Consider the following 13,351-nt stretch of genomic DNA (forward strand, 5'->3'; position numbering starts at 1 on the left):
AGTCCCCACTAATATCTCCCACAACTGCTTCTCAGCAGAAGTGCCTGCTCTGCCCTTTTCTGGAGCCAAGGACCCATGCCTTAAACGTTGGCCCTTGGGAGTATCCCAGAAGCAGGACAGCATAAGCCTGGCATCTTGGAACCAGCATGCATCAACCCCTCGAGCCTCTGGCACTGAGAATGCTTCCCAGGAGAAGAGAGAGGCAGCCTGGAGGGACACAAAGGACTCTCTACCTACAGGCAAGAAACTCACTGTGGGCTCTCCCCAGCTGAGGACAAAGGAGAGGGGGTCATCCTTTGCCAGACTAGAAAGGGAGCAGAGAGCCTGCCAGAATGTTGGGCGTCCCTCCTGTGTGAAGCCTGGGTGGACATCAGAAGAAGAGATGGGAAGTGATGATGAGTACCTTGCCCTGCCCACCAGGCTGACTCCGGTGTCTAGTTTGGTGTCCAGCTTAGGTGCTGTTCCCACCTTTGTGAACCTCCCCACTGGGGCTGCTGAGGAGCACAGTTCACTGGAAGTCTCCGACAGTGATGGGCCAGTGTCCCCCACATTGGACTCCAGCCAGAGGCAGCATCCTTCTGATGCTGCCTTCCAGGGGCCTGTGGTCCAGAACCCCTGCTTCGTGAACTCTGTCCATCCTGAGGACTCCACAGGCAAACGCAGCATGATGAGCAGCCAGGCCCTCGGGGTCTCTTCTGGACTGCCGAGAACTCAGCCCTCCTTGCTGGCTGCATCAGACAGGTGGCTGTTCTCAGAGCCAGTCGCTGGAGAGAAGCTTCCCAAGAACACAGGACAGGAGAGAGCGTCACTGGTGCAGTGTGTGCAGGTAAAGATGCTCAGTGAGAAGCTTCTGGAATAAATGTTCTTTCCCCAGTCCACCGACAGCATGTCTCAACATCCCCAGCACACACGCTCCCAAAATACAGGGATTCTCCTTTAATGGTTGTAAGAAAATGGCAGAGAAGTTGGGTCACATGTAGCACCAATGGGAAGTTGATGCACATACTTTTTCACTGTGGTGCAGGTAGTTAGAACCACTCATTCATCATTTCTGAATAGAAAGTTTAGTGGTTGGCAACAGTCCTGTATTGGTGGAAATATTAAGGCCACTCCACGTAATTCAAAGGGAGGTTTATTTTGTGGGGTAACTTACAAGTAAAGGGATAGGTTACAGGGTCTGGGGAAGGTGTATTGCAGTCCAGCGGTGTTCTCTGGACAACTCTGCTCGGTCCACCTCCAGCGTCCAGGGTCCAGGAACCAAAGAGAGCTGGCACATCCAGATCTCGGGTCTTAACGGCTCCTCTCGGCCCCTCCTCGTAGGCGTGACAGTTCCCGGAAGCCTCACTGGGGGTGGTACTTCCAGGGCAAAGCTGGAACAGCTGCCCACTACGGTCCTGATCCAAAAACTGGCTCGTGTGGCGAGCGTGCTCTTCTGGGCTGCTCCTTGTCCCTGTTCCTCCATAGTTCATTCTCACCCTCCGGACTGTGTATTCTGGGCCTTTGTTTTTGGTGTCACACCTGGCTGAGTATGGCATTCATTGTCCTGACTGGGGATGTCTGGAGTCATGGGGTAGAGGTGGAGACAAATGACCCTGTGAGAGAAAACTCTAGAAAGATATCTGTATGCCAAAATGGTGATATTTCTAGCCTTCAGACAAGGTAAACAGCAGCTCACTCAGGTGCACCATGTGGACATTGTTTTTGTGGTACTAGGCCCTGAGCATGGTAGACAGACTTAATCACTGAGCTCTGTCCAGCGCACCGTGTGCTCTTGTCTCCACAGACATTTTGCTGTCAGCTGGAAGAGCTGATCTGCTGGTTGTACAGTGTCACAGAAGTTGCTGACCTCAACCCTCCACCCAGGGCCACTCTTTCGGGTCTCAAGGCTTCTCTGCAGCTTTACCGGGTAATGTGTGGTCCTGGCTCCTGGCTTGCTCACGCCTGAGACTGGCGGTTAAGTCATTTCTTACAAAATAAAATCTCAAGTAACTGGACTCTTGTAGCTCAGTTGACTATTTTATCTGAATAAATCTAATCAAGATGCCTTCTTCAAATTCTAAATTTTGAACAATATAAAGTGAGTGAACTTCCAGACCAGATAGAGGAAAATTATATTTGTCTTGAGTCAGAAATACTTTTGAGGGATTTGCGTGGTACTTTGGCAGATTTCCCAGGGTTAGAACCCTAAGTCTGGCATTTACAGACAGTAGTCACGGATGACAATTCAGTGAAGTCACTTATGCACCACAGCCTTGCCCTGGCGGCCACACAAGGCAGTCAGACACAGATCACATCAACATCACCACAGGTTCTTCTGGACTGTAGTGGTGTTTATGAAACTGAGTTGAAACTATATGAATCCAAGCATAGACCAGGCAGTGTGATAGGATCGGACAGATTAAAACCAAATTTAACCCAAAATCTGACACCAGTTTGTGCCTGTGTTTGGGGATTAGGATTTTATTTTATGCCTGTTTGTTATGGAGGTCTGTTATTTCACACCTATGAATTTTAGTTAATGATACTAAAGTATATTGAAGTGGAGAGTAATTCCTGTAACTGCTACCTTGGTAAATGTGGCTGACTTTGACCACATGGTGGCAGTGTGTGTGGCCCAGACCTGCACTAGTCTGCAGGGAAGGGGGAACCCAGATCAGATCTCTGTAACCTAGCACTGAGTCAGCAGAGGAGGGTGAGATTGACCACCAAGTTCTGATCAGCGTCACGGGGGCCCGCACCTCAAGGACGGGAGGGCCTTTGTGTTCTGTCTTTGCAATCTACTAAATCTAGCCTGGGCTGTCCAGCTGTCCTGCCGTGGCAGGAATGCTGTTAGATACAGCATAGAAATAGAGAAAACTTGAGGAAGGAGAGGGAGGCTGAACCTAAAGATTCTCTTGTTCAGACACTGCGTGTCTGTGCCTGCCTGGAGCCCTTGCCTCAGGGAGTCTCGGAGAGGAACTGCTCTGTCTGACTTCCCTCCATAGCCTTTCCTGGCCTGACTGAACAAGCTTAAGACTTCTCCATTTGAGCCCTGTGACCCTCTGTGACTGACTACTAAGTAACCAGCTGCAAGCATCGTGCATTGTAGCCAGCCAGGACCTGAGCCAGGAGCTGTTCCTGATGTCAGTCAGGCTTAGTTAGGTCTCTTGTGTACACAGCTCTGTCAGTGAGATGGTATGTTCACACCTTCCTCGGAGTGGGACAGGACAGAGGAAGGAGCTGAGCTCTCTTGGCTCTTGCTTAGACCAAGACTGAGTGCTCAGATTTATGTGGGCTCTCATTTTAACCAACCCCACCCTCTCCTTTACCTGTCCTCACTCCCCTCTCTGTACCTGTCCTCACTCCCCTCTCTGTACCTGTCCTCACTCCTCTCTGTACCTGTCCTCACTCCCCTCTCTGTACCTGTCCTCACTCCCTCTCTGTACCTGTCCTCACTCCTCTGTACCTGTCCTCACTCCCTCTCTGTTCCTGTCCTCACTCCTCCTCTCTGTACCTGTCCTCACTCCCTCTCTGTACCTGTCCTCACTCCCTCTCTGTACCTGTCCTCACTCCTCTGTACCTGTCTCACTCTCTCCTGTCCTCACTGTTCCTGTCCTCACTCCTCCTCTCTGTTCCTGTCTCACTCCCTCTCTGTACCTGTCCTCCTCCTTGTACCTGTCTCACTGTTCGTGTCCTGTCTCTGTACACTGTCTGTACCTGTCCTCACTCCTCTGTACCTGTCCTCACTCCCTCTCTGTTCCTGTCCTCACTCCTCCTCTCTGTACCTGTCCTCACTCCCTCTCTGTACCTGTCCTCACTCCTGTCCTGTCCTCACTCCCCTCTGTACTCCTGTACCTGTCCTCACTCACCTGTCCTCACTCTCTGTGTCCTCACTCCCTCTCTGTACCTGTCCTCACTCATTGTCGACTGATCTTGTATTTCATTTTAACGCAGTGGATTTGAGGCAACATCTCAATCCTAGAGCACAGGAGGATAAAGTTTCGGGCAAAGGAATACTGAAGACAAGAGAACAAATCCAAGAGTAAAATTAGCACCCTCAAAGTATTAAGCAGTGAGATCTGTCCCATGTCATGGGTTTCATTTTATACCATTCTTGCTGGCTAAAGAAAGGTGTTTTTAAACATTAGCTGCAGCTGACATGGTCGCACAGGCCTCTAATCTCAGCACTCAGGAGACAGAAGCATGCATAGCCCAGAGTTGTGGCCAGCCCAGTTTACATCGAGATTTAGGACAGCCAGGCATGTCTTAAGAAAGTAAAAACAAAAATCAGCAACAATGTTTTGTAGCTGTGAGGGAAAACCTGCTTGAGATGAGTTTTTAGTAAAATATCAGCTTCCCTGGTGCCGAGGTGTTGCTATAGAGGTCCACAGAGAAGGGACATAAAGGTAAGGGCCCGGCTCTGCGTGGCCAGTGCAGTGACAGACTGGTTCCTACCTGCCATGTTCACTGTAAGCATCGATCCCTCCTCTGAGTTAGGGAACACCATGATGTGGGGTACAGAATATGGAGTCCTGCTCCAGCCCCTCTGGGGAAAAGGCTGTGGAGCTGGGCTGGATGGTACAGGGTTAGGATCCCGGCACTAGGGAGGGGAAGGGGAAGGACTCTGTAGAGCAGCCTGAACTAAATCAAGACTGTCTGAAAAACACAAGCAGTGAATAATCTTCCATGGACAAAGATGCTGTCCCTGGACTGGTCCCCTGGGGGATTCAGACTGCACCGTGGCTGTCTTCCATGTCAGAGAAGTAAGTCAAGTACTAGGTAGAGTGTTCATTTCAGACGACTTTTATAAGCAATAGTATTGAAACTTTTTTTCTTTCCTGATGTCTTAAGCAATTTAAGAAAGATATAGACAAACATCAGTCCCTGACAGAAAGTGTCCTGGAGAAGGGAGAGGTTCTTCTTCAGTGCCTGACGGATAACACCCCAGGTGGGTAATCAAGAGCTTTGTTTGGTTGTTTATTGACACATAATGTACTTAGCCATGGGTCCAGTGTGATACACATGTCCACTGTCTGTGGCTATAAATTGGAACATGCCTTTCCACTGAGTGTGTTAGAGCAGCCCTTAGGAATTCAACCCATTCACCTACTAGTGAATTTTAACATAAAAGTCTGAATTAGTCAATATAAAATTAAAGATAAAGAGCCAGGCATAGTGGTACATGCCTCTAATCCCAGCATTTAGGAGGTAGAGCTGTCTCTTAAATTCCTGGCTAGCCAGGTGTGTGCAAGGCACAGACGGAGAGATCAGATCTGAGAGCTGGTTCTCTCAAAACCAGGTCCTCGGTTTTCTCAACAGTGATTTACCCACCCAGCCATTTCACTGGCCCAGGAATCAGAATTTAGTTGTCGCTGGGGTCGTCAGTGGGAGCCCTCAGATTTCCTAGTGAGCTCCAGTGGAGCTGGCAGGTTCCTCTATTTGATGTCCTGCTCTAGGGAAGGTTTCTGTCAACAAAGCATCAATCACAGCAGCTGTAGACAGTTACTGCTCAGCCTCAGAAGGGTGGAGACCAGCCTGGGCTCCTGGGTCAAACAAAAACAAAAGGAAAAGATGTCAACAGTTTGTTTTCAGGGACAGACAGGTTTAAAAGAATTAAATTTATTAGGGGAATGAGTGGGGATATGATCAGAATACATTCTGTGAAATTCACAAAGAATAAAAAAAATTTAAGAATTAAACTGAAGAGGGGCAGTGGTGGCACACTTTTAATCCCAGCACTTGGGAGGCAGAGGCAGGTGGATCTCTGAGTTCGAGGCCAGCCTGGACTACAGAGCGAGTTCCAGGCCAGCCAGGGCCACACAGAGAAACCCTGTCTCAAAAACCAAACCAAACCAAAGGAATTAAACTGACGGGGAAGGCAGGCTGCAGTCGCTTACAGACGAGACTTAACCATCTGCAGGACAGGTTCCTAAGTTAGCAAAATGTGAGACCTCCAGGAGGATTGAACTCTTGAGGCCAGAAGTGATGCCCATCTGTGTCTTCAAAAGCCTTGAAGCGATGGGCCCCAAGTAGCCACTAACGTCCCGTAGTACACTACACAGGTAGGTGCTTGAAGAACTCATATTCTACTCCACTTCCAGAGAGAGGTGGTATTCACAGGGATCAAATGGTATAAACAACCATGGTGACCCTGTGTACCTGTTGGAGAAGGGTTACAAAACAAGGTTTTTCAGGCTCAGTGCCACTGCCACACAGAGAGAGAGCTGTCTAATTCTTTGTTGTAGGGGTTCACATGTATCTCAAGATGTTTATAGCACAGAAGCCCTCACATCTCCACAGTGGCCCTCTGCCTCCCCTGCTTCTCTGCAGGCTGGTTGTGACTCTCCTCCTGTGTTGTCCTAACATAGGGTCTTTAGGGGTTGGGGCTAAGCCTGAATGGTTTGTTTTACTGAGTATATCAACGGTGTGTGTGTGTGGGGGAGGTACAGGTCAGGTGGGAACTGCGGCGTTAGTTCCCTCCTGACCTTACACTGGTTTTAAAGATTGGTCTCCAGGCTTGTGAGGTAAATCCTCCACTCCCTAAACCATCTCACCAGCCCCAAGTTTTCAGTTTTCTGTTGGGGCAGGAACTTGGTGCGGTGCATTTTCCTGCTTCTGCCTCTGCTGGTGTTTCACCAGAGACACATTTACATGGGTCTGAAGATGCAGGGCCTGAGCAGGAAGAACTCGGTACAGGCCTTCTCTTCACAGGGGCCACGGGTTATGGAAGTCCTCCTGAACTGACTGTTCTGACTTTCACTCGGAAAGAAATCTATTAACACTCCACTTTGTCCTACTCTAAGAAAAGACTCAGGGTGTCTTACTGGCCAGAGACGTCTGGATTTAAGTCTCAGCCATGAGTCCAGGCTCCTTCAAATAGGTACTCTAACCCCTCCCAAGTCTCTGCCTGGAATAACTAATTGGAGCACTTAGCTGTTTTCTTGAGTCTCAAGTTCCTCTTGACACTTCCTACTTCCTCCTCCCAGAAGCAGCATCCTGTCAACACACACACACACACACACACACACACACACACACACACACACTTTTTCAGAGCCTGCTTTCTCACTTGGCTACAAATACAACCTTAGGCGCGTGACTGCCGCTTTACTCTACACCGAGAAGCCCCCATGCCGGCACCCACCAAAGGCATTTGGACTGTTCTATAAATATAGGCTGACATTTTGTCTTATACTCAAACTGTTTATGAATTATGTGACTGGAACCCATGGGAATTAAGCCAAATGAGTCCCCATATTAACTAAAGCAACACACACACACACACAAAATCACACCAGGAAAGCATACCGGTCTCATTCCCCTTCCTAGCCTTTCTTCCATGACCTGTTTAAAGTTTCAAACAAAAGGCCCCTAGAATCCCACTGGTGGCTCACAGAAGACTGAACAGAGCTTGGCTCGGCCACCCTGACAGCAATCCTCTGGCCTCAGCTCTCCAGAGTTGTCAGGACAGCACTTGGCCCTCAGGTGATTCCCAAGGCTGACCTCAACACACCCAGCCTGCTGTTCCTTCCCTTCCCGCCCATCCAGTCCACATTGTGCACAGAACAAAGGCTTCCTTCCCCTTTCTTATCCTCCGCTGGCAGATGGTGCCCTAGGGCAGGAAGCTAGGGAGCATTTAACCCAGCTGATGGCGCTCAGGAAGCCGGCAGCGGCAGCGTTTGTTAACAAAGGAAGGGGCTGCCATGCTACTCTGCCATGCAGGAGTGAATTTAGCCTGTCTCACACCATTGCTCCAGGTGTGGTCACTGAGTCCCTACACCCCCAAATCTACAAACTTCCCCAGGACGTTACTTAGGCCCGGGGAGCATCACTGTTGAAAAGGAAAGGCGGACGGGGAATGTGACTCAGTTGGTACAGTGCTTGACTAGCTTGCATGAACCCCTGGGTTCAGTCCCCAGAACTGCACAGACATGTAGAGGAACACACAAGTTCCAGGTCATAGTTAGCTAGAAAGCAGCTTAGAGGTCAGCCTGCTGGGGTAGGGGAGGAGGCGCTGTGAACTACTACAGTCCTGTCTGAGCAAACTGCTACCCCTTTTTATTTATTACTTGACCATTAGTTTTAAAGGATGTCCTCGGGAGGATCGCAAAGCAGTCTGGAGAGCTGGAGAGCCACGCAGACCACCTTTATGACTCTATCTTAGCCTCTTTGGACATGTTGGCTGGCTGCACCCTCATCCCTGACAACAGACCAACAGCAGCTAAAGAAGACCGGCGTGCAGGACTGTAACTGGGTAAGTAGAAAACTCAAGAAGCGCTGTCCAACCACTGCTGACTGGGACACAGGGCTATCCTAGGAAGGACTTCCTCCTCAGCGGGGGCAGTCGTGCTGAAGGAACGTGGGACTTCCTGTGGTGGAACTCACTGTGGTTCCACTGTGTTTTCATGTGCTTGCTGAGGAGCACCCCACCTTCCCACCTCTGGGTTCCCTTTACCGCTACTCCACCCTCCACAGTAGCAGCAGGAACCCTCACCAGCCGGTTCCCTGCAGGTACACCTCTCCAGTGGGGGCGCTGATCACATTGCCTCTGCCCTGTAGGCTCATCTCACCGCCTCCAAGCCTCTTTGACAACACAAACATCCACAAAAATCCAGTTAACTGCCAGCTCTCTACCCCACCCCCTTCCACCCCACTCCCTTCCCACAAAGGATCTTTGCAAACCTCTCGTACCAACCACATCCTTCCCCAAAGACTGGGGATGGCACATCTCAGAGAGTTGACAACTACTACTCCTTAAGTACAACCTTTATCTCACCTCTTAGAAAAGTCAGACTGGGGATGAATAGGAAAGAGGCCAAGAGAACAGGAGGGCCACCTGGTGCCTATGCTCGGATCTCGAGCTCTTCAGAACCGCACAGTTCTACTGTACTTTTTCTAGACCTTTCCCTTTTACCCAATTTTTATCAGTGAAGATGTCTCAGCATATGTGAGCATATGCTGGAAGTATGTCCAGAGCAGACTCCAGCAGGGCGTGGTGGGGTGGGATGCGGACTTGTAATCTCGGCCCTTTGGAGGCTGATGCATGAGGACTCAGAGAGAGAACCAGCTGGGCTGTGTACCAAGACATCTTTAAAGCAACGGGAGTAAACGGGGACTGGATTTGCATCAGAGCAGTGGAAGCAGATGATGGGCGTTGACCTCTTCCTCGGCAGCCTGCCTGTAACCCTGGCTGCCTTCTCTTTCAGGCATATCCCAGGCGGAGATGGAGTCATCAGACAAGTAGGCTCTTGGGAAGAAAACTCAAAAACTCCTCAGAAGAGCCATTCAACTGTGCAGGCAGGGGAGAGACTCAACTTTAACGTACTTGCTTTAAGATGCCTTCCCCATCTCTGAAGGTTCTCGAGTTACTGTTCTCATTACAGTGAATCCCTCCAAACTAAGGCTTTTCCTTTTGGTGCTTCTCTACCAAAAATACATGGCTTTACAGTGTTGATAAAATACTAGGATTTACGGGTCTCATGTACCCCCTTCTGTTTAGAAAAACAGCAGTTAAAACATGTTGAGGCCACTTACAGAAAGCTGCTCAAGAAAGGTTCTAAGTACTTGGAATGAATTCTCAGGTGTACAAGGGGATGGATGGGTCTAAGAGTGAGGAAGTGGGTGATCAAAACCTTGGATCTTTTCATCACGTGGAGACTGGAATTTTGTAAATTCTGAAGATTCTTGGCTAGCAGACATGTTAACCTTTAACCTGCCACAGAGAAACACTTCAAGTCATTAGACCCTCTATAGAGCCCTTTGGACAACATGAGGTCAGCAGGGGCCATCTTCAGGGGTTAGTCTCGACCTTCTTCCTAACTATTTTACAAAAATGCATCAGAGAGCTGGAGGCTTGTGTCAGGCTTCTGGAAGGGGACGAAGCAAACGGTCAAGCTTTTGCTTACCTTGGGGCACTCGGTCGGTCCTCTGCTCCACTTTCCCCTGGAAGACTAGTCAGAGGAAGGGATGGCTACAGCCACTGTCTGTCCTTACAGAAATTAAAGCAGCCTGTGCTGATGAGAAAAGAGAAAGTCTTTGTTTCTTGGTAGTTAACCGGTAATTCTAGCCTTGTCAGGGAAAAAAAAAATCCATGATCAGTAGTTCAAAGCATCAGTTGCAACTTTTGAAGCAGAGTGATTATATGCTGGTTACCACAAATTCCACAAAGTATCAAAGATGGGTTTTTCAGCTTAAAAACAAAAACAAAAGGATTTTAAAAGATTAGCTCCTTAGACAGACATGTTGGTACAAACTTTAATCCCAGCCCTTGGATCTTTTGAGGCCAGCCCGGTCTGTATTAGAGTTTCAGGCTGGCCAGGGCTATTAGATGAGAAAAGGATTACTACTTGGTAAGCTATACATGCATGAAGTACAGTGTTTTCACATGCCTGCTGCCCTGCTACACAGTATGGCTTACCATAATGTTCATGGGCAAGACCCAAATTAAACTGTTCTGATCTGCCACTGAGTCAAGCTTAGTTCCTATGTTGTACATGGTGAATAATGTGCTTTCAAAAGGCAAAAGGAAATGCTTTTCTAGCTATTGAGAATTGGTTAAAAATCAGTCCACTCACTATTTGATGTGGCTTTAAGTTGCCTTCTCATCAGTGGGTTAGAGCAGCCCTCAGAAAGTAAGCCCGTTTGACAGGCCTGAGTCAGTCATCGTGAAACCTGAAGATGGCAGGACCTACACAACAGAGCGCGCCCGCTGGATGCCGCGAGCCGCTCCTGTTCTTGTCAGTGTCATTAGTCAGCTCAGCTGACATGTTCATTTTGGAATACACTTTCCCAACAAAGCACTACCTTGCCTGAAGATGGTCGATGCATTTGTTCCTCTTCTTTGTAACAAAAAGATACTTTTTTTGTAACTAAAAGGTGCAAACTCTGACCTTGGCTGTGAATGCCACTTAGGAATATCAACACAATTGTTAATTATATCTTCTGCTGTGTGTTAAGAACTTTTGAGCTGAAATTGTATCAGCGTAGGATGATGCCATCATTTCCATGTGCAAATGTGGCCAGGGTAGATTGACATGACCATGTTAGGATTTACACATGGTCCCTTAAAGTTCATTTGCATTCACATAAAGTAGCATTTCAACGCAGGGTTCTTGGGGGTCTACAGCAAACCTCCAGCACAAAACAAAGAGGCTTCAAAGACAGGGCTGTTCTTAAATGGAGCCCAAAAGAGGAGCGGGGGTGCAAGGTATACTGAATGGCCAAGTATGTGCTTGAGGGCACGTCTACCCAAGTAAGCACAGCAAGTTTGCGTGAGCCCAGTGACTACTGTTCATTCAGGATTCCAGCCATGGCCACGGAGTAGAGTGTTCTTCATATTATGCAAGTTACTGTGTGGTAGCCACTTATTATTTTTAATGTAATATTTCTTTATTATGTCAACAAATTAAAGCCCCCAATGGTCTTGAAATGCTTATACTTGAAAAACAGGATATGTGTCCATCCGTCCCCCCCCAAGACTGCATTTATTGGCACATACATAAAAGCAAATAGTGAAGTGTGTTGAAATGGTGTTGTAAGCCCTAATCTTGCTGCCTGTGGTGGAAAAACACTAGAATTTTACAAAGTCTGTAAATATGTTTGTATTATAAATGTTTTCTGCTAATAAAGACTAAGCCGGCAGTTTGAACAACTTTTGCTGTTGTAAAATTAAAGTGCATGGCATCACTTTGTCTTATGTTGTTTTTGTATCATTTAGTTATTATAGAAAAGGTTATGAACTCTTTCTCCCTTTGTATTGACAAGGGAAAAAACCCCAACAGTGACAAAATATATGTGTGTGTGTGTGTGTGTGTGTGTGTGTATACATATATATATGTATATATATGAATGACCCATAATTGCTGGTGATCTCAGGAATTTCCAGTTGCCTTATCTTATATAAGGACGAATAGACCCAACAAGCACATCTATAATACAAAGTAAACTATGATTTTATTGTGAAATTCTCATAGATGGAAAATTAAATTGAATATTTATTCTGTCCATTTTCATTTTACAATAATCTTACCACTTATTTTTGTACCATGTATTTCAATCGTCTGTTTAGTGAAAAATAAAGAAACCTGTAATTTTTGGCTTATTTTTAGTTTAATATTTTATCATTAAAGACCCCATAATAAAATGTGTTGTCAGCAGTCACATCCTAAGCCCCCAATTGAAGAATGTTTGGCTGCTGCTTAAACCAAGAAACAATCTCTGACCTCTGCCACCTTAAATGCTAATGTCCGCAAGAGACTTTGTTTCCCACAGGAAGACAAAAGCAAAGTCTAGGTCTCGAAGGTCCTAGCTAACAAAACTTTCACACATGCAAAAATTTCACCGAAATAAATATATTATTTCTCTCATCATTCCCATCTAGAGTTCATGTTTTCAGTTAATTTGGGGGGATATAATTTCTACAGTTAGGGCGATCAACATTTCCTGCTTTCTTTTCTAATGCTTAAACTCTCCTTCAACTTGAGTTATACAATTGGAAAGAATAAAAAGTTGACACCTGGAAGTGGGGGCAGGAGGATCGGGAGTTCAAGGCCATCCTTGGTTACAAGTGGAAATGAGGCCTCTTGAGCTACGTGAAACACTGTCTCAAAAAACAGTGCAATCTGGGTATTGTGGTATATGCCTTTAATCCTACCATTTGGGGAGGAAAAGGCAGGTGGATCTCTATGAGGGGCCAGCCTGTTGCACATACTAAGTTCCAGGCCAGCCAGGGTTACAAAATGAGACCCTGTCTCAAAAAAAAAAAAGAAAAAGAAAAAAAAAGCCAGGCATGGTGGTGCACGCCTTTAATCCCAGCACTTGGAGGCAGAGACAGGTGGATCCCTGAGTTCGAGGTCAGCCTGGTCTACAGAGCAAGAGCAAGTTCCAGGACAGCCAGGACTACAGAGAAACCCTGTCTCAAAAAAGCAAAAAAAAAACGAATCCCCAAATCAGGGGTGGGGTGGGTGGGTGACATCTGACTCAGAGCATGGAGGAAGCACCAGCACGGATCACCAGCTCACTGCTTGTGAGGAGGCATGTGCTGCTCTCCATCTACCACAGATGTATGGAAAAAGCGTTGCCTGGGAAGCCTCTTGAGTCTAGGCCTGGAGATGAAGTGCTAGGAAGAAGCAGACACTCTAAACTTGGTTCCACACAGTTTGAGCTCCTTGAACCCAATGAGGCTGGTTCAGTGTACACAGCACAGAAGCTTCTCTAGGTCACTGAGCAGGTCTATTACTAGAAAGCAAGTACTGGATGCTGTGCTCTTAGATAGTCTACAGTGCCCTTGTTGCACACATAAATGGCTGTTGAGTATAATGCAAACCTCTATTTCCCTTTAACCATAAGAATTAAAACAATACTTATCACCATA

The 13,351-nt window shown here is 47.3% G+C and overlaps 1 protein-coding gene across 1 annotated transcript in view; it reads left to right on the plus strand.

The window, feature by feature from the left end:
* Cep68 (centrosomal protein 68) overlaps positions 1-12,148 on the plus strand; it is a 32,358-nt gene extending 20,210 nt beyond the window's left edge. The window contains 5 exon segments of the mRNA XM_037208962.1: positions 3-826; positions 1,784-1,906; positions 4,831-4,927; positions 8,060-8,233; positions 9,153-12,148. Coding sequence (XP_037064857.1) covers positions 3-826; positions 1,784-1,906; positions 4,831-4,927; positions 8,060-8,229 — 1,214 coding nt within the window. The 3' untranslated portion in view covers positions 8,230-8,233; positions 9,153-12,148.
* The last annotated feature ends 1,203 nt before the right edge of the window (positions 12,149-13,351 follow it).

Source organism: Peromyscus leucopus, chromosome 10 (genome assembly GCF_004664715.2).
Source record: "Peromyscus leucopus breed LL Stock chromosome 10, UCI_PerLeu_2.1, whole genome shotgun sequence".
Lineage (NCBI taxonomy): Eukaryota > Metazoa > Chordata > Mammalia > Rodentia > Cricetidae > Peromyscus > Peromyscus leucopus.